Source organism: Ochotona princeps, chromosome 14, assembly GCF_030435755.1.
Source record: "Ochotona princeps isolate mOchPri1 chromosome 14, mOchPri1.hap1, whole genome shotgun sequence".
Lineage (NCBI taxonomy): Eukaryota > Metazoa > Chordata > Mammalia > Lagomorpha > Ochotonidae > Ochotona > Ochotona princeps.
In genome coordinates this window covers 14479218-14502205 of record NC_080845.1, presented here as the reverse complement: position 1 = coordinate 14502205, position 22988 = coordinate 14479218, and the positions used below count along the sequence as shown (strand labels likewise).

The 22988-nt window shown below is 42.1% G+C and overlaps 1 protein-coding gene across 5 annotated transcripts in view; it reads right to left on the bottom strand.

Moving 5' to 3' along the window:
* Positions 1 to 22988, bottom strand: part of ASTN2 (astrotactin 2) — a 980906-nt gene that overhangs the window by 10660 nt on the left and 947258 nt on the right. For all 5 annotated transcript variants that reach the window (XM_058672825.1, XM_058672827.1, XM_058672826.1 and 2 more), the window contains 2 exons: positions 11699 to 11799; positions 2855 to 3038 (listed from right to left, as the gene is read on the bottom strand). In XM_058672825.1, the coding sequence (XP_058528808.1) occupies positions 2855 to 3038; positions 11699 to 11799 (285 nt within the window). The remainder of the gene's footprint in view (positions 1 to 2854; positions 3039 to 11698; positions 11800 to 22988) is intronic.

The window sequence follows — 22988 nt, the reverse complement described above, 5'->3', positions numbered from 1 at the left end:
AAACATGAAGGTGTGATAGAGAAAATGGGTAGAAAATTCAGAGATTTCTTTAGGGAAGAGGCATTCTAGTTACAACCTGGCATTCTGTGTAAGATTATTTTAGGGAATGTGTATTCCACGGGGGAAGAAAATGAAAGATACAGAATACCACTGTACTAGTTTGTCCTGATCATCCTATAGATAAGAAGACTGAGACCCACAAAGGGGCAGAACCAAAGTTGTACAGGGAGTTTATTTACAGGGCCAAAATAATGGATAAAGACACAGCCCTGGACTCCTGCTGATGTGCCAATGTGGGATGCTGGAGCAACCTCAACTCTGCTCTGGGAGAATCACTAGAGAAGGAGGATGCTGAGGAACATGCGGGGGTCGGGCAGCGTGGAGGGGAGAAAGACAGTGGCTGGACTGGCTGACTGCAGGTTATCAGGTTATCACAGTGCATTATTGAGTGGGCTGTCCTGCCTCTGTGGGCTGCCAGATGGCCTTTCTGGAAGATTTATTTCCTGTAGGATCATAAAGGATCCCAGCAGGTTGTAAAGACCAACTCAGGACTGGAGTTCTGGGTTAGTTTCCACCTAAACTCCATGATCCCTGTGGGAAAGCCCTATAAAGTGGAATGCTTTTCTTTGTCAGTGGGCAATATGGCAGCCAAGATGACTCAGGCAGCAGCTTTCATCTGAGCTGTCTGCCAGCCTGCTCTCTTTTAGCCTTTATCTAAAGAACCTTCCTTTCATGTGAAAGGGAGAAAGTTAAAGTCCAGCACCCAACAGAACTGATAAGGCCTGCTTCAGGGGTAGATCCCTTTTATCCTTAAGCTCTCATCTCATCCTTTGATAGCCTCAAATTCTTGGAGAGCCAGTGCAAGTACTGGGCTCAGGGTGAGAACTCAAGGCAGAGTCAGTGTGTTCCCGCCAAAGTGAGGTCTCTACTTTTTTATCATACAAAAAAGCAATGGAGAGTGGGGTGGGACATGACTTTCTGGGTCACGTTGAGACCTCTTAAAAATGATATCCACTAAATATTTCAGTCAATCATGCAATTCTCTCCAGTGCCACTAATGCTATCCAGGCCAAAAATACCACCCTATTTCTCTGGTTCTGTTATCACAGCCACCTACCACTTCCTCCTTGGTTTAACTACTTAACCGCATGCGTCCCACTGCAACTGAAGGGATCTTTTTTCCCTTCAAGATCTGATAAATATCACCTCCCTCCTCCCCCCCTCCCTTGTGAAAAACACTTGAAAAGCTTGCAATTACCCTAGGGAGATAATCCAAACTCCTTAACCCTACTTAAAGGGCATTCAGGATCTGGCCTCTGCTGACCTCTCCCTTCTTATCTCTTACCATTCCTGCTGTCACACACTTTGCTTCATCTACATGGAAATTCTTTAGTTCTTCCAAGCAGTGTTTACTGAAGTGGAGTTCCTCTGAGACAGAGGAAAGGGTTTTAGATGCTACTCCAGATGATCACAGAACCAGTATTGAACAACCAACGAATCAGATTTGTAAAAGTGGTTAGATTACCTCTTTCATTACCTTTCCCTCCTACAGATGACTTTTAAAAAGACAATCTTGGCTTAACACTCTCTTTAACACTTCTCGTCCTAATCTCCTTTATAAAAAGACAGCCTGAGGTGCTTAGGGTTGAACAACATTGCGTTCCTATCGTGTGTGTGTGTGTGTGTGTGTGTGTGTGTGTGTGTGTGCGCTCATTTCTTGTTAATCCATTGTATTACATGGCTGGGTTTAATTTTTGTATTAAGGGTAAATGATGCTGCTTCTCCATTTACAGGATGAGACAGTATTTTCAAATGTATTTCTAGTTAAAAGTGATTCAAGTAAAAATAGCAAATGAATAAAATAACATATAAATGTGATATGTTGAGATGGAAAAGTCATACAAATTAGCTAGCAAATGATCAAGATTTGAGGGAAAAAAAGTCATACAAATAGCTAGCAAGTGGTCAAGCTTTGAAGAAAAAAAAACAACCAACCAACTTGTTCTAAAGCAATATTGTCTTCCCTGAGCTTTTCTTTGGGCTTGTTTCACTTCCCAAAATATTCCTGCCCTCATCCCGCTCCAATAACCTAATTCAGACTCAATCTACAGGCATTAGACTTTTGGCCATGAGCAGTGTCCACCAAAGGGAACTGTTCTTTTGTTATCATGACACTATCTCTATTACTTGAAATTATTTGTTGAATTACATGTAATGGAGAGCTGTTTTAGGCAGAGACAATTTCTACCATCTACCATTGTGTTTGCAGCAACCATTAAATAACAGGAGCTGTTAAATATATTCTGAATGAATAAACAAATGTTGTTAAATGCAAGACACGAAATGCAACGATATGAGGTTTTAGAAAATTGCCATTTTGCCTTAATTCTGGTTGAATTCCCACTGCTACTATCTGAAGACAAACATAATACTTTAGAACATGTTAAATTTATGAATTTATCAAGCCATGCTAACTGACTTTTGCGAGCAAGTTCACATACTCTACTAAAACTCCGATTTTTTTATGGAAAATAGAGAAGTATTAAGGACCTGCCCACCTCTCGGTGCTATACAGTCTCTTTAATGAGTCCATTTCTCCTAAAGCTACAGATGGAAGACGAGCAAAGGAAGGGATGGACACAGGAGCACGAATGCCCCTCCTGTATATGACATTGTGTATGTGTAAGATAAAATGTCAACATTTTTTCATTCTTTCTTTTCATTCCCATCTTTATCTCTCATACTCCTAAAGTTCCCATTACCTTTATTTGATAAAACCCCTTATGAGGATTAGAGCCCGGGAAAATAAACTGGAAGTAAGAAGTTTGCTCTCCGCTCACTTTGAAATCCATACCTGGGCCCCAGCTCGTCCTCACTCCTCCAGACAAAGTCGCCAAACTTTTCGTAGTGAGAGTTGTAATGGTGCTGGACTCGGAAGAGCATTGAGGCTGAGACTTCCATCAGCGTGTTGTAGGCAGTCTGCTGTTCCTTTCCACTGGTGTACCCATTGTACAGATTGTAGATCTTGTCAGCTATCTCTGAGAAGGGAAGAGATGCAGAAACAGATTGCTGGACCATGGGGAAAAAAACAGGATAGAAGTGTGGCTTGCAGTAAATATGACAGTTATGTAGTTCATTTGCATGGTCGTTGGGAAAAGGAAACAACCCTTAATTCCATCTTGAGTTGTGTTCAGTTTTCTTATCTGTCCACTGGAGATAACAATATCTATTCAGGAGTTACATCAGGAAAGCTAAATTAAATGTGGATACAAAGCACTCAACACAGACCAGGATACAAAGTGAGTGCTCATAATTACACAAAATATTTTTATTTTTAATTTTGAATTATGTGCTACAATTTTGTATAGGCTGGGATTTCACCCCCCCACTCCCACCCCCGACAGATTTTCCTCATTTTATTATAATGGTATAGCTCTTCATAAGGAATCATAATTCTATCAGTCTCTTATTTAAGTGTACCTTGACATTGTTGGTACAATGTCAGACAGTCCAGCATCCCATTGTCTACACATGTCCAACTGTTTCATCGGGAATCCATCTTTTGTTTGGAAGCAGGAATGCATGTTCCATTATACCCCTACATCTGTATATGATGGATTCCAGTACTCCATTAATATACATTTCCATAATTGAGAAACAATGAAACAAGGTCAACAACTGGTATGAGTTACAGCAACAACAACATCAACAATATCAACAACAAATTACAGCATCATGAAAAAACACTCACTGAGTAATCAACACATGAGTGATAAAAAGGAAACACAGAAATCTTATGTGAAAAATGATGCCATGGTGTAATCCATGAGCCAGTGATGAATTCGACAAGAGAAAATAAATTATTTGGAATGAACAAAACTGAAATAAAAAACATCAAAACACATAGGATACAACCAAAAAAAAAAAAAAAGCCAACAAACCAACAGTATGGATCAGATTATTGAAATTACACTTTCCATGCTGGTTTCCTTATATTAGAGAGAACATATGGTATTTGTTCTTCTGTGATTGACTCATTTCACTGAGCATAATGGTCTCTAGTTGGGACAACCTAGTTGGAAATAGTATAATTTCATTCTTCTTAATAGCTGAATAAAATACCATGGAGTAGATGTACCACAGTTTTTTTTATCCACTCTTCTTTGGATGTACATCTGGATTGTTTCCACGTCTTTGCTGTTGTGGATTGTGCTACTCCAAATATAGGATTATAGATCCCCTTCTCATATGCAGATTTCACTTCTATTGGGTATATTCCTAGTAGCTGGATAGCTGAGTCATATGGCAGGTTTATTTGCAATTTTCCAAGCACTTTCCATACTGATTTCCACAGTGGTTTTACTAGCCTACACTTCCACCAGCAGTGAAGGAGGGTGCCTTTCTCCCCACATCCCTGCCAGCAGGTGTTGTTAGTTGAGTTCTGAATGTAGGCCAGTCTCACTGGAGTTAGGTGGTACCTCAATGTGGTTTACATTTGTATCTGTCTGATGGCTAGGGAGCCTGAGCATCTTTTCATCTGTCTGTTAGCCATTTGAATCTATTCTTTTGAAAAATGTCTGTTCATTTCCTTTGCCCATTTTGCTACAGGGCTTGTTTATTTGTTTGTTTGCTTTTGCTGTTCCTGGGTTTCTGAAGCTCTTTGTAAATCCTGGATATTAGTCCCCTATCACTTGTGTAGTGTGCAAAAATTTTCTCCCATTCTGTTGGTTGCTTCTTCACTTTGTTAGTTGTTTCCTTTGCTGTACAGAAGCTTTTTAGTTTGATGTAGTACCATTTGTTCATTTTGGCTTTGACTGCCTTTGCTTTTGGCGTTTTCTTCTAAGAAGTCTTTCCCTGTTCCTATAACTTGGAGTGTGCTTCCAATTTTTTCTTTAATAGTTTGATGGCTTTTGGGTGTAGGTTTAAGTCCTTGATCCATTTAGAGCTGATTTTTGTATAATGTGACAGGTGTGGGTTTTGCTTCTTAATTCTGCAAGCTGCTATCCAGCTGTCCCAACAGCATTTGTTGAATAGACCAGGATGTTTGACTGGATTGTTTTCTTGTCAAAGATTAGTTAACTATACATTTGTGTGCTCCCTTGTGGTGTTTCTATTCTGTTCCATTGATCTTCTCTGTTTCTGTACCAGTACCAGACTGTTTTGATAACCACGGCTTTGTAGTATATCTTGAGGTCTGGGATTATGATTTCTCCAGCTTGATTTCTATTTTTCAGGATAGATTTAACTATTCATGGTCTTTTGTGATTCCAGATGAACTTTTGTATCATCTTTTCTATTTCTGAGAAGACTGTTGCTAGGATTTTGATTGGGATTGCATTGAATCTGTATATTGCTTTTGGTAACATGGTCATTTTGATAATGTTGATCCTGCCAATCCAGGAACATGGTAAGGTTCTCCATTTTTTCAATGTCTTCTTCTATTTCCTTTTAAAATATTTTATACTTTTCATCATAGAGGTCTTTCAAATATTTAGTTAGCTTAATTGCTAGGTATTTAAGATTCCTCTCCCCTAATTTAAAGGGGACTATACTTATAATTTCTTTCTTATCCATGAAATTATCTGTGTACACTTGTTCCATCTATTTGTGTTCGTTAATTTTGTATCCTGCTACCCTGCCAGTCTCTTATGAGTTCCAATAGTTTCTTGACTGAGTCTTTTGGTTTTCCTATGTAGAGAGTCATGTCATCTGCAAATAGAGATATTTTCAATTTCTCATTTCCAATTTTAATTCCTTTAATTGTTTTTTCTTGCCTAACAGCTCTGGCAAGGACTTCTAATACTATATTGAAGAATAGCGGTGACAGTGGACATCCCTGTCTAGTTTCAGATTTTAGTGGGAAGGCTTCCAATCTTTCTCCATTTAGTTTGATGCTGGCATTGGGTTTTTCATAAATTGCTTTGATTGTGTTGTAGAATGTTCCTTCTATGCCTATCTTGCTTAGGGTTTTCAGTATGAAGTGGTGTTGGATTTTATCAAATGCCATTTCTGCATCTATTGACAGGATCATATAGTTTTTATTTTTCATTTTGATGATGTGATGTATCACATTTATTGATTTGCAGATGTTGAACTATCTGCCTGATGTGCTGTTGGATTCTATTTGCTAGTATTTTATTGATGATCTTTGCATTTATGTTCATCAAGGATATTGGTCCAAAGTTATCTTTTTGTGCTGTTTCTCAATCTGGCTTTAGTATTAAGGTGATATTAGCTTCATAGAAAGAGTTTGAAAGAATTGCCTCTTTTTCTACTGTAGGATTGGGGTAAGTTCCTCTTGAAACGTTTGGTAGAATTCAGCAGTGCAGCCATCTGGTCCAGGACTTTTCTTGGTTGGGAGGGCTTTAATTACTGATTCAATCTTAGTGCATGTTATTGGGCTATTTAGATTATTAATTGCTTCTTGATTCAATTTTGGTGGATTGTATTGTCCAAAAATCTATCCATCTCCTCCTCTAGGTCTTCTGATTTGTTCGCATATAGTTGCTTGTAATAGTTCCTGATGATTCTTCATATTTCCGAGGCACCTGTTGTTATATCTCCTTTCTCGTCTCTGACACTATTGATGTGTATCTTCTCCCTCCTTTTTTTGATTGTAAGGCTAGTGGGGAGTCTATTTTGTTGATTTTCTCAAAGAACCAGCTCTTTGATTCATTGATCTTACGTATAGTTCTCTTGGTCTCTATTTGGTTTATTTCCTCCCTTATTTTGATGATTTCTTTTTTCCTACTACTCTTGGGATTGCTTTGTTGTTACTTTTCTAACTCCTTCAGCTGTAAGGTTAGTTGATTTACTTGGTGCTTTTCTAGTTTCTTGACATAAGCACTGATTGAAATGAACTTTCCTCTTAGCACTGCCTTGATTATGTCCCATAAGTTTTGATATGTTGTGTTGATGCTTTCATTTGTTTCAGGCAATTTTTTAATTTCCTCTCTGATTCCTTCTCTAACCCACTGTTCATTTAGTAACATATTATTCAGTCTCCATGTGTTCGCAAGTCTCCCTTGGTGTTTTGACTTCTTGGTCTCTAGCTTCACTCCTTGATGGTCTGAGAAGATGCATGTTATGATTTTGACTTTTTAAAATTTGCTGAGGCTCATTTTGTGACCTATAACATGATCAATTCTGCAGAAGGTTCCATGTACTGATGGGAAAAAAAAGTGTATTCTCTGCCTGTAGGATGAAAGGCTTGATAGATGTCAACCAAGTCCATTTGCTCTAGAGTTTGGGTGAGTTCTGTTGCTTCTTTGCTGAGTTTCTGGATTTTTGATCTGTCCATTTGTGTTAATGGGATATTAAGGTATCCCACTATGATCGTATTAGAGTCTATTTCTCCATTTAAACCCATTAATATTTGTTTCATGTAGCTAGGTGCTTTGGTGTTTGGTGCATATACATTTATTATGCTGATCTCTTCTTGCTGAATGCATCCTTTGATCATTATGTGGTATCCTTCTTCATCTCCTTTGATGCTCTTCACATCAAAGTCTATATTATCTGATATAAGAATGGCTACACCTGCACGCCTTTTCTTGCCATTTGCTTGGAATATCTTTTTCCAACCTTGCACTTTCAATTTCCTCTGATCTTTGTTGGTGAGATGTGTCTTCTGTAAGCAGCAGATAGCTGGGTTTTGTTTTTTGATCCAGTCCTCTAATCTATGGCGTTTGACTGATGAGTTTAAGCCATTTACATTCAGAGTTATTATGGATATGGGACTGTTAAGTCCTGTCATTTTAGTGATGTGTTGTTCTATGATTGAGTCTTCTGTTAGCCTTTTAGTGGGATGTTCCCCACATTTGCCTTTGTTTTTAGTGGTTGCTATTTCTTTTTTCTTTCATGGGAACATCCTTGAGTATCATTTGTAGGGCAGGTTTAGATGAGACAAATTCTTGAAGTTTTTCTTTATTGTGGAAGAATTTTATTTCATTTTCAAAGACAAAGGAGAGCTTTGCAGGATAAGTTATTCTGGGCTGAAAATTTTTCTCTTTTAGAATCTGGAATATGTCACTCCATTCTCTTCTGGTCTGTAGTGTTTCCACTGAGAGGTCAACTGTGAGTTTGATTGGGGTTCTCCTATATGTCATTTGATTTTTTTCACGTGCACTTTTAAGAATTTTTTCTTTTTGTTCAACTGAACAGAGCTTGCTTATCATGTGTTGTGGTGAAGTTCATTTTTGATCAACTCTGTTGGGAGTTCTGTAGTCCTCCTGTATATTATTTTCCAATTCTTTCCCCAGATTAGGGAACTTTTCATTATTTCATTGAATATACCTTTAACCCCACCTTCTCTTTCTGAACCTTCTGGAACTCCCATAACTCTTATGTTGGGTCTTTTGATCATATCTTTTAATTCTTGGATACTTTTTTTTTAGCTTGGCCCAGCTCTGCTTCCAGTTTTTTGTTTGTTTCTTCATGGTGACAGGAAATATCTTCTAATTCTGAAATTCTTTCTTCTGCCTCATTCATTCTATTGTTGAGACTCTCCACTGTATTTTTAATTTGCTCTACTGTGTTCCTAATTTCTGATGTATCATCTTTGATTTGATTTATTGCTGCTATTTCTTGTGTAACATATTCCTTAAATTCTTTGAACCCTTGTATGTGCTTCTCATCGTTGATTGGAAGTTTTATAACGAGTTTTCTGAATTCTGTGTCCCCCATTGTCTCTGTCTCTTCCTCAGTTAACTCTGAAGGTGGGCGAAGCTTTTGCTGCTTTGCTGGAGAGTCTTCAGTAACATTCACAGTGCCTTTGTCTTTTCTTTTTCCTTTTGTGGTTGCCATTCTGGTTGACGGAATCTTCTCTAAGATGCATTACCTATAGGTCGACAAGTTGATTTTTTATGTTCAATCAGTGCCCTGGATTTGGAAAACACTATTGTCCTAAATAATTGTTTTGTTGGTGGCATTGATTTTGTAGGCAGCACTGATCTTGTCGCCCCCTGTTAGCCGATAAGTCTGAGTATCTCGTGGAATTATTTTGGGTGGAGTTGGTGGCGTGCCTTGCCACAGTCTGTTTTTTCTGCAGAGCCTGTGCAGTGCTCTAAGAAGGTGGTGATTTTTTTTTCCCCAGCTTAGCTCTCGGGCAGCTCAGCTGTCCTCCCTTCAGTCTAACAGTGCCTGGTCCCATGACACTGATATCTGAGCGCTACTGAATTAGCGCATGCGCAGTTTACCACTCCTCTCTTGCAGTTTATTAGTATTCAGAGCACTTGTCTCAGTGTCCAAGATGGTGCCCGTAGGGGCATCAACAAAGATCAGGGGGCTGTTGGCCGTCAGCTCCAGGGACCACCCAGACCCTGCAGGTTGCAAGGCTGGCACTGTGGGCTCAGCTCAATGCAATTAGCTAGTAACAAGCCCACTCTGGATCTTCACTTGAAGTTCACACTTGCTGCCCTGTTACCCGAGATGGCTCCAGGTGGGACACTGTTGGAGAATTGCAGCTGCTGGCTTTCAGCTCCAGGGACCACACAGAGCCTGCAGGGAGTGAAGCTGGTGCTTCCCTCTCCACTGGATCAGTTCTGTATGATAAGCCAGAAACTAGCCTCCTCTGGCTACGTCAACTCCACGTTCTGCCTCTCCACATAAGACGGAGTCCTGAGTATCTTACTCTTTCCGCCTGGGGCTGGTCCCAGTCACCAGGCATGTTTGGCAGGTCCCAGACTGCACTCACCTCCTGAGCTCCCTGTGTGGACCCAGGCTCCCAACTGGCTGTCCCAAGAGCTGTGTGGAGGCCACTGCTGGATGTTTGGCTGGCACTGGAAATGGATTGCCAGATTGCAGGAGCCTGGATCACTGGAGCCTGTATTACTGAGGTCTGAGTTGCCACTCACCGACCGACCGTGGGTTTTTCTGTCCACTGTAACACTGCTGTGCCGTCATCGTGGCTTCCCTGTGTCCAGGGAGTCTCCAGGTACCCCCTGCTTACTTCCTGACCCCTATTTTTTCCCTGTAACCTGCTTCTTGTACTTCACCCTGTCTAAAGATTCTCCATCATATCAAATGTGTCTGTACCCTATGTTGCCATCTTGCCTCTCCTATAATTAATATCTTAATTACTATGCTCATGAGAAGCAAAAAAATTACAAAAAAGTGAACTGTTGGCTCATTCCAACATCCTCCTCTTATAGTTCCTCTGCAATATTTCCAGTATATTTTTGTAATTAGTTTTGATACGTTTCTGTTACAGAACCTTTCATACAAAATCCAAACTCCTCCACTTACCATTTAGGTCTATTCCTGCTACTTTGGTCACTTCTACTAAGTTAAATACGTCATGAGTAGAAGGCATATTCTCTTAGTTTTTTCAAAACTCTGAATAAAATCTACATGTGTTCCTGAATTATTATTTACAATGTTTATATCTATGATAAAGTAGAATGGGGAGGGCAGGGATTCAGGTTCAGGATGGAGAGAATTTTTTAAAAGATTTATTTATTGTATTAGAAAAAAAGATTTTGCAGAGAGAAGGAGAGAAAGAGAATCATCCACCCACTGGTCTACTTCCCCATGTCCAAATGGCAATGCCAAAGCCAGGAGTGAGGAGTTTCCTCCAGGTCTCCCAAATGGATGCAGGAGCCCAAGCACCAGAGTCCTGCTGGCTTCCCAGGTCATAAGCAGAGAACTGGATTGGAAGTGGAGCATCTGGGACATGAACTGGAGCCCAGATGGGATACTCACACTATAGGCAGTGGATCATCACATGAAGCCACCATCAGACTGGGAGGAATGATTATCTACTCTGTTTTTCAAATTTTTTAATTGTTAACCATTTTCATGCACTGCTTCAAAAATAAATACTAAAAATAAATAATAAAAAAATCTCACATCTCCTTGCTTTTGAGGCATCTTACTATACCTTCTTGTCTAGTAGCGCATAAAACATTATCCAACTTACTGTTTCTCTCTATGTAAATATCCTTCTCCTTATTAGAATATGAGCTCCTACAAAGATAGAAACTGTATCTTCCCAGAATGGGCTGGATCCGGGATTATGAGAAACATTTATCTGGCTGAATGTATATCTCCGGGACTAATGAGATCCCATCACCACATTACAGTCCTGATGTAGAAACTATATCTACACATCCTTGCCTATGCGTGGTAGAATGGTTGTAAGCGTCACACTTATGCTACTGTTTAAAACTTTATGGAGAAGAAGCAATAACAAGGTTCAGTTTTGCATAGCAGAGTAACTCTCATAGTCACCATCTATAGTTTAATGCTGAGAATTCTGAGGCCCGATTGGGCTGGATGGGACACTATGTTGCGATCCGCGCGTGATCTGCCATGACACAATATGGCAAAACAGTCTTCTAGCTTCCACCTATTTGCCAGCTTCAGCATAGACTTAAGCAGCAGAAAGTGATTAGCTCTGTGACACTTATGGGATGTTTCAAGATATAGTCATGAGGCCCTGATCCTACACCACTCCTTTTTCAATAAAGAGAACATGAACAAAATTATTAAAGAAGAGCAAGTCTCTTGAGTGGCAAAGATATGAATCAAGTCCATCCTCTATTGCTTTGATAAGTTTAGCTCTGTGTTCTTGACATTTAGTTCTATCACTTTCGTGCATGTGTGTGTGTGTGTGGTGGTAGTTAGTAGATGTTGGGTACAGAATTTAAAGCGGGGAAACAGCGGAGTCATCTGGGAAATGAAGGAGTTGAACACCTACCTTCTGCCTTGTTGTCATCTACCAGCGGGCAGGCTGTCCGTAGAGTCACGGTGCTGAGCTCCGAGTGCCTCCCCCGTGTGTCCACAGCATACAGAGTGAATCTGCAGCACAGTGAGAACAGAGCACTAGGATGTGACTTCACACAACTCAAACTTGTGGGGTGCAACACAAAATTACAACTGAGGGATGGGTTGCAGGTGTCAGGGATGTTTCAGCTGAAGGAGAGATTATTTGGAAAAAATGTTAATTACAAAGCATTTATTACTCATTGACTGATGCCTAAATGCTTAATGAAGCCTAAAAGACAAGGATTTATTATCAATCACATTTCATCAATGCAGACACTGAATCTTAGACTGTGTATCTTTCCATGTTTCCATGGTATCACTCTTTCTGAGGGGTAGTCTGAAAGTCTGATCTACATAGCTTGAGTCGAGGACCCCTATGGCACTTCACTAGTGAACTCCACTGGTAACCTGCATGGCTGAATAGATTCAATATGCATTCGTTCATTCATTTGAAAAATAGTTATAAGCATTAGCTATATACTAGAACCTATTTTAGCACTAAGGTTATCAAAGCAAATAAAAAAGCTAAGGTCCCTAATTGTACAAAGTTAATAAAAATTAAAACAAAAAATCATATATTTGGGGAAAGGCACTTGGTCTAATAGCTAAGACGATGCAAAGATACATGTGTCCTATGCTGGAGTGCCTGTTTTCAGTTCTGGGTTCTAGTCCTTGACTCCAGCTTCCTGCTAATGCAGGCCCTAGGGAGCACTGCTGAGAGTGGTCATCCACACAGGAGTCCTGGGGTGGCTTCGGGCTTCTAGTTTCAGTCTGTTCCAGCCTCTCAGGAATTCAGCAGAACTAACCAATGAATGGAAGCTCTCTCTTCCTGTCTTTCTGTCTCTTAAAAACAAATGAACTTAAAAACTAACGAACATATAAGAGGATGATATGAAAAGATTAATATGGTTGAGGCTCAGGTAGTCCGTGCAGAGCTTTTCAGGCAGGAAAGGTTTAAACTATGACCCAAATAATGAGAAAGCATGAGCTGATGGGGGAAAAACATGGATGAACACTCCAAGCATGGGAGTCAGTGGGTACAAGAGCTCTGAGAAGAACAGACTGCTGGAATGCTGGCAGCTACAAGGGCTGACGCAAAGCAACATAAAGTGGAAGGTCAATGGGGACCTCATAAGCCATGCCAGGGATTCCGGAAGCTACAGCTACGATGCGTGCCCCACATTCCTGTGATGTCATGTGAAACACTGTGCTTCAATGGAAGTCTACATAGCCCGTGAAACCTTAGAGAGTGAGAACTGCTAAAAACACAGCACTAGTAGACTCAAGTCTATGGCACAGCACAGAAATGCTGGCAACTATAGTGGTGTGGAGTGGATACAAGGATCCCGACACTCAAAGAATTGGACCTTTAGTGATCCTATATATGTTTTATTTCGTTCCCTGGAATATCAACTCCATGTTGTAAAATGGGCATAGTAACATGATTGCCAAGTTTCAGAGTGGTGAGCCCTGAGGGCTGTACACACTAGGCACTTGGTAAATGTGAACTGGTTTCACAAAGTAATTAATATGTGCTTAGACTTTGAAATGTATCAAGTGTTAAGCAAAGCAGTTCTCCCAGATTATCAAAAGTAATTCTCCCAAGTAATCCTACAAGAATGGCACTCTTACTCTGCTTATTTCATGCACAAGGCTCAGAGAGGAGAGGCAGCTTGCCCGGAACCACATAGCAATTACTGGGAGTTGGAATAGAAGCCTGACTCTGAAGTCTGAGTATTTAAACACTGGCAGCTGCTGTCCGCTGGCCACAGGTCTGTGGACATCAGTTCTGTATCAATGCAGTTCCATTAGCAGCACTTCACCTAGGCTAAATCAGTGCCATCTCACAGGTTTTCATAATATTAAAAAAGTGTGCTGAAACTCAAGATAAAAACTCATTTTGACATCTTTTGGAGGAGCAAACTAAAGATTAAAAAAGAAATTGGGAAATTCCAAAGTCACAGATTTAGACAATAAATAAGTCAATGTTTTGTTTTATGTTAAGGCCCGTCCTCCTTGCTCTTGGCTGTCAGGGACTGCAGTAGGTCTATAGAAAATCTAAACTTGGGGATCCACATGGGCCCTCCCATCTCTTGTACCCCTCCTCTCGGAGAGATGACCTGAGGTGTTTTCTAAATGTTATCATGAATCAAAACTTCTTGGTATAAGGGAAGCAGGGGGTAGCAGAGAAAGAAATCTGATCTTGAAGATGGTCAGACTTCAATTTATGTTCCAGTTTTACTTGCTCTATGACACTGGGCAAGTGACTTCATCTCTCTTGAGATCACAGCACTTCTACACTGACATCCGTGATAGACTGATACACACTTAACACTTCCAGTGTGGATGGATAAGACACAGAAGTTTTGAGTTATTATTGGAAATCCATGGCAAGGATCACAAGGAAACTTTGGGATGCGAGAGTAAAAAAGGAGTGACATGAGGCAGTAAGAACAGTAATGGATAATGACGTAAGCATTTACCATCCACACCCCAACTCTCCTAGACTGGTAGAGGCAGCATCCAAACCCTAGCCTGCTGATCCCAGAAGGAGTACACTTTAATTCGGGATTAACTGTCACTAACACTGTACAAGGCACATGTAGGCTCCCAATCAGTGTGTGTGCAATGAATGAACTTGAGCATGCTGAATTTTATTTCTCAATTTCAGCTTCTCTATTGGAGGAAAATGGGGATAGTTCTACAGACAGCACACGGCTCTCTTGAGGATTACATGGTGTGATACATGAGAAAGTGCAGTGTAAGTTGCAGATTTATATAAGGACTGTGTAGAAAGCATTTTTTGTGTGCAAAAGCACACACTGAAAAATGTTTTCTTATAGTTAGAAGACAAAGGATTATACTTTGACTGAGGGAAATATAAAAAGACTTGTAGTACATGAAATATGTGAGTGGAGCCTCAAAAAAGGGGGGGAACTTTTTATTTGTTTGTTTTAACAATATGGTGTTTTCACAATACATTTTCTCCACCAAGAGGGTCCAGGGCCACCTCTACGCTTCACCAAGCAGCATCAGTAACAGCATGCTAAGGAAGAAATCACCTTAGTTCTGGAGGACCAGGGTAGATGTAGGACGGACTAGGCTAGGTCTCAACCCCTACTGAGCCATATATGAGCTGTATGTGGGTATGGACGAGCCGTGGCTGGGCTGAAACATCCAACAGCAAGAACCAGAAACGGTTGAAGGCCAATTAGGAAAAGCCACTGTTCCTGCTAGGACACGAGGTGAACTGAATAGTGCTGGCTCATGGACCCACCCGTATGCGCGAAACCTGGCACTTGGAGGGGTTCTGATGGAGGAGCCTGGGCAACTCCTCTGGCAGGATAAAGACCCTGCAGGTAAGCGCAAGAAGCATGGAAAGAAACAGCCCAGAAGAGGTCATGGAAAGTGTCCCACTGGCATACATTTGGCATGGGTCGGGGGCAGACCAGGCTGAATCAGTTCACGTCATCCACTGGCAAATCCGAACACCAGAACAGAGTGTAGGTAGAGCCAGGCTCGGTCGCGACAAAAGCAGTACACAATACGGAATGCCAAGGTAAGGTTGCCTGTGCCAGATGTGACCGCAGCACCCAACCAGCACACATGAGAACCAGGAAGGGAGGGGGCAGAACCGGCAGGGGGAGTAAGGGGTCATTCCCTTGCTGAACAGCTACTCCCACTGGAGAGCGTGAGCTGGGATGGGGGTAGACCAGACTAGGCAGGGCTACAACACTGTGCGTCTCATGTGGACCAGATCAGAGAAAAAACAGGCTGGGCTGATTATTCCTTCTAGTGCAATCTGCAATTAGACTGGGTGAGGGTTGTTGGGGGCTTAGCCACAGCATCAGCTGGCAGAAGCTGGCACTGGGGGCTAGTTCTGTCAAGCTAAACCACAGAACCACGTGAAGAGTGCATAATCTGGGAGTGGGAGTGGCCTGGGAGGAAAATAGTGGGTTCCTTCCTCTTGGGTTACCACTCCCACTAGAGGGCACAAAAACTAGGACAGGGGCTGGGGTGGCTAGACAGAGACACCCAACAACATCTGTGAAGGCTGGATAGTTGAGCTGGTTAGATGGAACAAGGTTTTAATACCCATTGACATGTATGAGAGCAGAAGGGGATGTGGGACAGAATGGACTAGTCTGCCACACATACTGCAAACCAGGGTAGGGGGCGGGCCTGGTTGGGGTTATTGTGGGTCGCTCTGACTAGGCTGCAGCTTCCACTGGTTTATGTGAGGGCCGAGTATGTGTTGGGCAGAACCAGGCTGGACTGCAAACATCCACTGGTTTCAGTGGAAGACAGGGATGGAAACAGAACCAACCCAGCAACTTCAACCACCAGCTGATCAGGGCGATGGGCTGTGCAGGGCCCAGTGCTTGCTAGTACATACAAGAATCTGGTCTGGGAACACCTCAGACAAAGTGTCTTTGGGGATCCCCCCAATCGAGCTTTCGGACTGAGAATGCTAACCATCAAATGACAGAGGACAGAACAAGTCAATCAACCACTTCAGTTATATGTGGCAATGAAAATACTGGGCAAATGGAGACTATATGAAGGACTATGTCAATCGTGGATTCTCCAACGACCACATCGTGCTTGGAGCGGTGAGAGTGGCAGCAATTCAGAACTGTTGAGCTATCAAAACCACTTGAGCAAGACCCTCGGAGCATGCCCCGCATCTGGGATCTGGGGTGGGTGGGAGACTGGGTGGGGCTTCTCCCTTAAAATCTCCTTTTACATCAGATATATTAGGGAAACAATACGGAACTGATTGTCTTGCCCATCCAAAAAAAAAAAAAGAAGAAGAAGAAGAAGAAGAAATCACCTTAGAGTTCTTAGAGTTTCAGGTTTACACACTTGGATAGAATACCTGCTTTGTCTAAGTGCCAACTGAGTATTTGGGGGGAAGTTTTTTCTCTGAGTCTCAATCTCTTCCCCTGTAAAACAGGCTTTAGTTATCCACATCTTACAAGATGGTGGGCCAATATGCAACAATATATTGGTCATAACAGTCCTTGTTCAAACTTTTCTGCCTAAAAGGTAACTTCTATTTTTATTATTGCAGTAACCATACATGTCACAGGAGCTTGTAGGCAAGGAAGAGGCCTCAGGCCACCCTGATGGGGGTGGGGGTGGAGAATGAGGAAGAAGTCAACCTCACAGACCTGGGTCAAAAGTCACAAGGCCACGAGCTTTCTGCCTGTCTCAGCTGTAATTGTAGAACTGTTCCAGAAACACATCTGAAAGCTGTTAGGTGACCAGGCAGGCTCTTTGAGAGGGGCAGAAAGTGGTGATCACTGACACGGAGAAAGAGGAGAGAGGGAATGGAAGATGGAGAGGCTGACAAACACAAGCAGAAATATGCACATCCCTCATAGAAATGCACAGGATAGAGGGTGGGAAGGGAAGGGAACGGAGGGAGAGAGAGAGAGAGAGAGAGAGAGAGAGAGAGAGAGAGAGAGAGAGAGAGAATGAGAGAGAGAGAGAGAATATATAGTCAGAACTTGGCTTCTTAGGGGTTCAGGAAAGGTAGGTTTCAGCAACACTGCTCAGGTCTGTTCTCCTCTTGGAAGCAGGCCTATGCTCACTGATCATTTTTAACTGTAACACCTAAGTCGTCACCTAAATTGGAATCCTCACTTCATAGATGGAGAGACAAGACCCAGACAGGAAAGTGTCTTGCACAAGGATCCACTGCCAGTAAGTCCAGAGTGAAGATACTGGCCTTCTTGATTCTTTTCCAATTCTCCTTCTGTTTTGGTCCATGCCTCTTGTACAATTGGTTTACCTCAGTTTCTGTCTACTGGTTTTACTATAGAAAACACTGGCTCTGAGAATACAGTTGGATGAGCTATTAAGAAATTTGGGACTGGGCCCAGCGTGGTGGCCTAGTGACTAAATCCTTGCCTTGCATGTGCTGGGATCCTATATGGGCATTGGTTCATGTCATGACTGCTTTACTTCCCATATAGCTTCCTGCTGTGGCCAGGAAAGTAGCAGAGGATGGCTCAAAGCCTTAGGTCCCTGAACCCATGTAGGATACCCGGAGTAGGTTCCTGACTCCTGGCTTCAGATCACCTCAGCTCCAGCTGTTGTTATAACTTGGGGAGTGAACCAGTGGACAGAAGATCTTCCTTTCTGTATCTCCTCTCTCTCTTTCTCTCTCTCTCTCTCTCTCTCTCTCTCTCTCTGTATATATATATATATATATATATATATATATATATATATATATATATATACCTTTCTAACAAATAATAATAATAATAATAATAAATCTTCTTTTAAAAGTAATCTGAGACTATTATTACTCACCTCCACCCTTATTTAAGAGTAAGAACAGTGCCCAGGGTGGCTCAAAGCCTCAAAGCCTCAGTTGAAGTCCCAGATCTTGAACTGACTATAGGTGAGATCTTGGGTACCTAAAGGAGTGTGGTTGAAATGAAGAACAGGTACAGCCTGGGGAAAGTGGCTGGGGATGATGGTTTTATTTCTCAACATTTTTTCATCACTGTCAGAGAAGTGTCATCCTCAAGGATCATCCCCGTCATCATTGTGCCATCCTTAGAATGAAATGCACCATTCTCGGGAAATGCCCCTTGCCTAGGAGCTCCCGCTGTAGCTCCATGGTGTTTACTCAGTGAGCAGCATTCTACTACTGGCTCCCAATAAGCTCTGGCCCAATGTCCAGGCATGTTTTTTGTTCCACAACAAAGGTGAATACAACAGCAAATATTTCCAGAACATGAACCCAGCCTCTAAGCCTTTGCACTTAACACTATTCCTGCACCATTTAACTCCTTCACTTGAGACATCATTCAAACCTTATGCATCCTTTATGAGATACTGTTCATGTCCTACAGCTAGGCCACTATCCATTCACTTTGTTTTCAATCCCCGCGAGCAAGTGTCTTGAGGACCACAGTTTGACTCTGCCTGTCTCTGAGCAACTACCAGGTATATCAGTGTTGCACGGAAGCTTTCCAGAATGACAGATGGACTAAATGAATGGCTCTGCCATTATATAGTTCATTTCTCCTTTCTGGAAATCACACACCCCATCTGCAAAACGAACACAAGGCAATTAGATTTAAGGGGGCACTAAAAACCCCTTAAGGGGCAAAGAAAGCCAAAAGTCTGGCTTCCTCAAATCAGCCCATTTTGTTTTAAGTTCTGGCTCTCTGTTTATTAGCTGAGTAAGGCTTAGTCTCAACTTATTTGGCTGTGAATAGGGAATAATAATATTAAACACACAGTGTAGGGCCGGTATTAGAATAAACTGGGATGTGACATAGAAAGTGTCCAGCCAGGTGCTGTGTGTGATAAGCTATGACTTTGGGTATTATCCTTAGTATTAGCCTTACTTTCACCTCTTTGTGGAGTAAGTAAATCCTAATCAAGATCCATTAAGGGTGGGTGGAGAGGAAGCTGTTGTAGGTCCCATCTAAGACCTCCAGACATCGTCACAGCAGGGGTGAGAGAATGAAACTGAGAAGTTAATTGGTGGTGAGAGCTTCTCACGGATCTGACAGGGGTAAGAATAAGGACAGAGCCCAAGAGGCCCACATCAGGCCCAGGTTCCCGAGAGTACAGGAGAATGCGTTTGAAGTCTCCAAGCCAATGCCTGCTCGTCCCCAGCCGCTGCATGATTTAGGCATTCTGGGGAGGCAAAAGTCTCCTCGCTGATTTGAAGGGAAACAGATGTTTCCAGGCCAGAGGCCCTGGTCTTGTAAAATGCTTCCCCCACCTCCCCAGGCTTTGGCAAACAACTTCCCCTTAAGCTCACACCTACCTCCCTCACCCCTACTAGGATCACTCCCAGTCATTCCAAGCACAATGGGGCAGTCAGGAGTGATAGGAAATGTACTCTGTCCCAACTGCAGCTCTGGGTCTTGGCAACCGGTGGTCAAGGACACCTACCTCCCCCTTGTCTGAGTCTCAATCCACCATTTCAGCAGTGAGCAAAGTAGGTCAAGGCCACCACAGGCATAGGTTAGACCTGCGGTGCTAGTGACTGTGGACTTTCTTCTTTGATAGCACTGGTGTTATCTGTTCCACATGTTTCTCTTTTGGAGTCTGTGGTCCAAAGCATGGGTATAACAAATAAGACTGCTCTAGCTTTCAATCCTGAGTGTGCCACTACCAAGTAAGTAACAATTCAAATCCTGAAGCTCATGGGAACAAAAGTTCTGTCTTGTGAGGTTGTGGAAACCAATTTAGAATTCAATTTCCCAGTGTTTTAGATTTCTAATAAAATCGAATTATAGCTTTTCACAGTCAGGATCAAGAATAAGTGTGCAATCATGTTTGTAATTCATTGTTGGTGGGAAGACTGACACTGCAGTCCTGAGACCCAAGTTGCCAATCCAGGTCGTCTCTTATAGGAGCAACACCAGTCTCATGTTCAGGACCACGAGGTGAGAGGCGATGCAGTGGTTCAACGTCTGGAGCCTAACAGAGTTAAAATATTTCTACAATATAATGTCTTGACAACCTAGCACAAATGAATCAATGCCTCTGTGTGTGTGTGTGTGTGTGTGTGTGTGTGTGTGTGTGGTCTTGCAGACAATAATATTATTTACCTGTAAGGGATATCAGTGGAATAAAGTACTTGAAACTATGCCCGGCATGTGGTAGGTGCTTGGTGTGCATGACTGCAAATGAACATATTTGTGTTTGAATTATTAATCTCTTTGCAATGACTTTAACATGAGGTCTGCCAAATCCTTGGCATTTCATGTTAAATGTGGGGCAAGCTTGTGGAGAGCTGGACTAGCAGCACACAGTGGGAAGGATCCTGTGTGACTTACCATTCTAGGTCAGATAAGGTGATACAGCTTCCTTGCACAATGCAATATTTTTGCATACTACAATATTTCCTCTTGAGACTATGAGTCTCCAGATAAGAAAAAAATGATTTCCTGAGACACCTTGGTATGAGGAAGCCAAATCACATGGAGAAACCTTGTGTACATGCTCCACGTAGAAGACTCAACCAAAGCAGTCACATTACCTCCAGCTTCTGCATCCTTGTAGTGAGGCCCCACACTTCACAGAGGAAAGACAACCCAACCTATTGTGCCTGGTCTGAACACCCAACCAGAGAATCCATGAATATAATTAAATGGTAATATAAAATGGCTAGGTTTGGGGATCAATTGTTATGTGCCAACAGCAACTGTAACAACTTCCAAACATTGACATCTGGGTCAGCAAGCCTCCAACCACAGGCAAAAAATGGCCCATTGCCTATGTGTGTGTGTGTGTGTGTGTGTGTGTGTGTGTGCTTTCAACCTTATCTGTGACTGCTTCCATAGCACAGATTAGAGTTAACAGGGATCACTAGAATCCTAAAGCCTAAAATATTTACTAACTTGACTACTATAGAACTTTGCTGACCCTGATTTTGCGCTTTGGTGGTACTGAATGTAATGTCTTTACCACACATATTTCTTTTGATCTCTGGGTGATAAACCACTTCCATCTTATATTTAGGCTCAGAGAGTTCAGGTCTCAGGTCCAAGGTCACACAGCTCTTCTGATTTCAGGACTCATGACCTGACTGCTTGCTGAATGAATATCTAGACTCCAGTTTGGGCACTGACACTAAATAAGCTGAGTGACTTCGGACAAGTCCACAGTTTCCCAGGCTGGGAAATGAGGGTACTGGGCAAGATAGCCCGGAGGGACTGACATGTCAGATGTTCAAGACTAAGTGCTAGCTACCAGCTAACATTTCTTTGTTCCCTTTTAGACCAGGCACATCAAAGTGAAATTTCAGAAAGAGCATCAGTGACTTCTATGAATCCCTGCTTTGGTGTTCAGGTAGCCTACCCCTAACCACAGCCAAAATTCAAACATCTCACTTCTTAGGTCAGATTGACAATCTGAGCTTTATATCAAAATAAATAATTGCAGCACAGGCAACCCTGGATAGAGGGACCATTGTGGTATTAAGGACTCTAGTCTCGTTTCCACTCTCAAAACAGCCTACATGGAGGCAAGATTTGGAAGTTCTGCCTGGCACAAGCGAGCAGTAGGTGGTTTCACTCCAAACACCACATCCCTGCTCTTCTTTCTTCATTGCTTTCAGCTGCATGAGCAGGGAAGAATAAAATCAAGAATCCATGGTTCCTAAAACTGGTGGAGCGAGTGCTAGGCAAGGGATGTGTCTGAAAGGCAAGGCTGGTGCTCAGCTCAGGCAGAGAGGACGATGACCAAGAGTCAGTGCTTGGCTTCCATCGCTCTACCTGCCAAGGCTCCATGTGAGCATCTCCCTAAGACTCACAGAACTCAGAAATAAATAATTTCAGCACTGATATTTGAAACATAAATTGATTTATAATTAAAGCAGGCTGAGTGTATTTCCCCTAACAGAAGACTCATTATTACAGAGGTTCCATTCTGGATGTCCCTCTGCTCAGCAAGGAAGAGACACTTGTAAAGAAGAAAAGGTTCTCACTTTCTTGGAACTCGCAGGCAAACACAGAGATGGTCACACACAGACACAAGATGCATCACATCCAGCTCTTCAACAGAAACATAGTCCTGCTCTGCATTTGTTTCAGATTGAGAAGGAGCTCAAACATTGTCTCAGACTAGAGCTTACCCTGACGGATCCTCCAGCTATTGCAAATCAGATTTGTCAGTTAGCAAATCAGAATTATCAGTTATTAACAGGGTTCTCATTTTCTCCTACAAACAGGTGGAGACAACTCTTGCCCTTTGTGAAGGAAGTGCTTTTAAGCCTCTGTGACTGCAGGGTCACATTAGCAGGCAGTTGGATTGGAAGTGGAGCAGATGGGAGTTAAATCAATACCCCATATGGGATGCCAGCAGGCGCTGCAGGCAGTAGCCTACATTGCCACTTTCCTACTCAAAAGAGGAAATGTGGGTTTGAGTTTACAAATACTGTGCCAATGGTCTAACCAAGCTCATTCATTCACTCTTTGAATGTACCCCTCTTAAAAAGCCAAGCTGGCACCTGGCACGGTTTTACCTGCAGTTTTATCTATGCTCTTTCTTTTCTCCTTCTTCTCTTGTTCCTACCCCTTCTTGTTCACCCCCTTTCCTCTTTGCTTTTGTTCAAGAAGGGTAATAAATAATGACCCACAGTTACAGTGGCCATTGTTCTTGGTTGGAAGATACTCAGGTTTTAATAGATTCTTTGAGAGCAAAAACCTCTTACTAACTTGATTTTTGCATCACAAGAG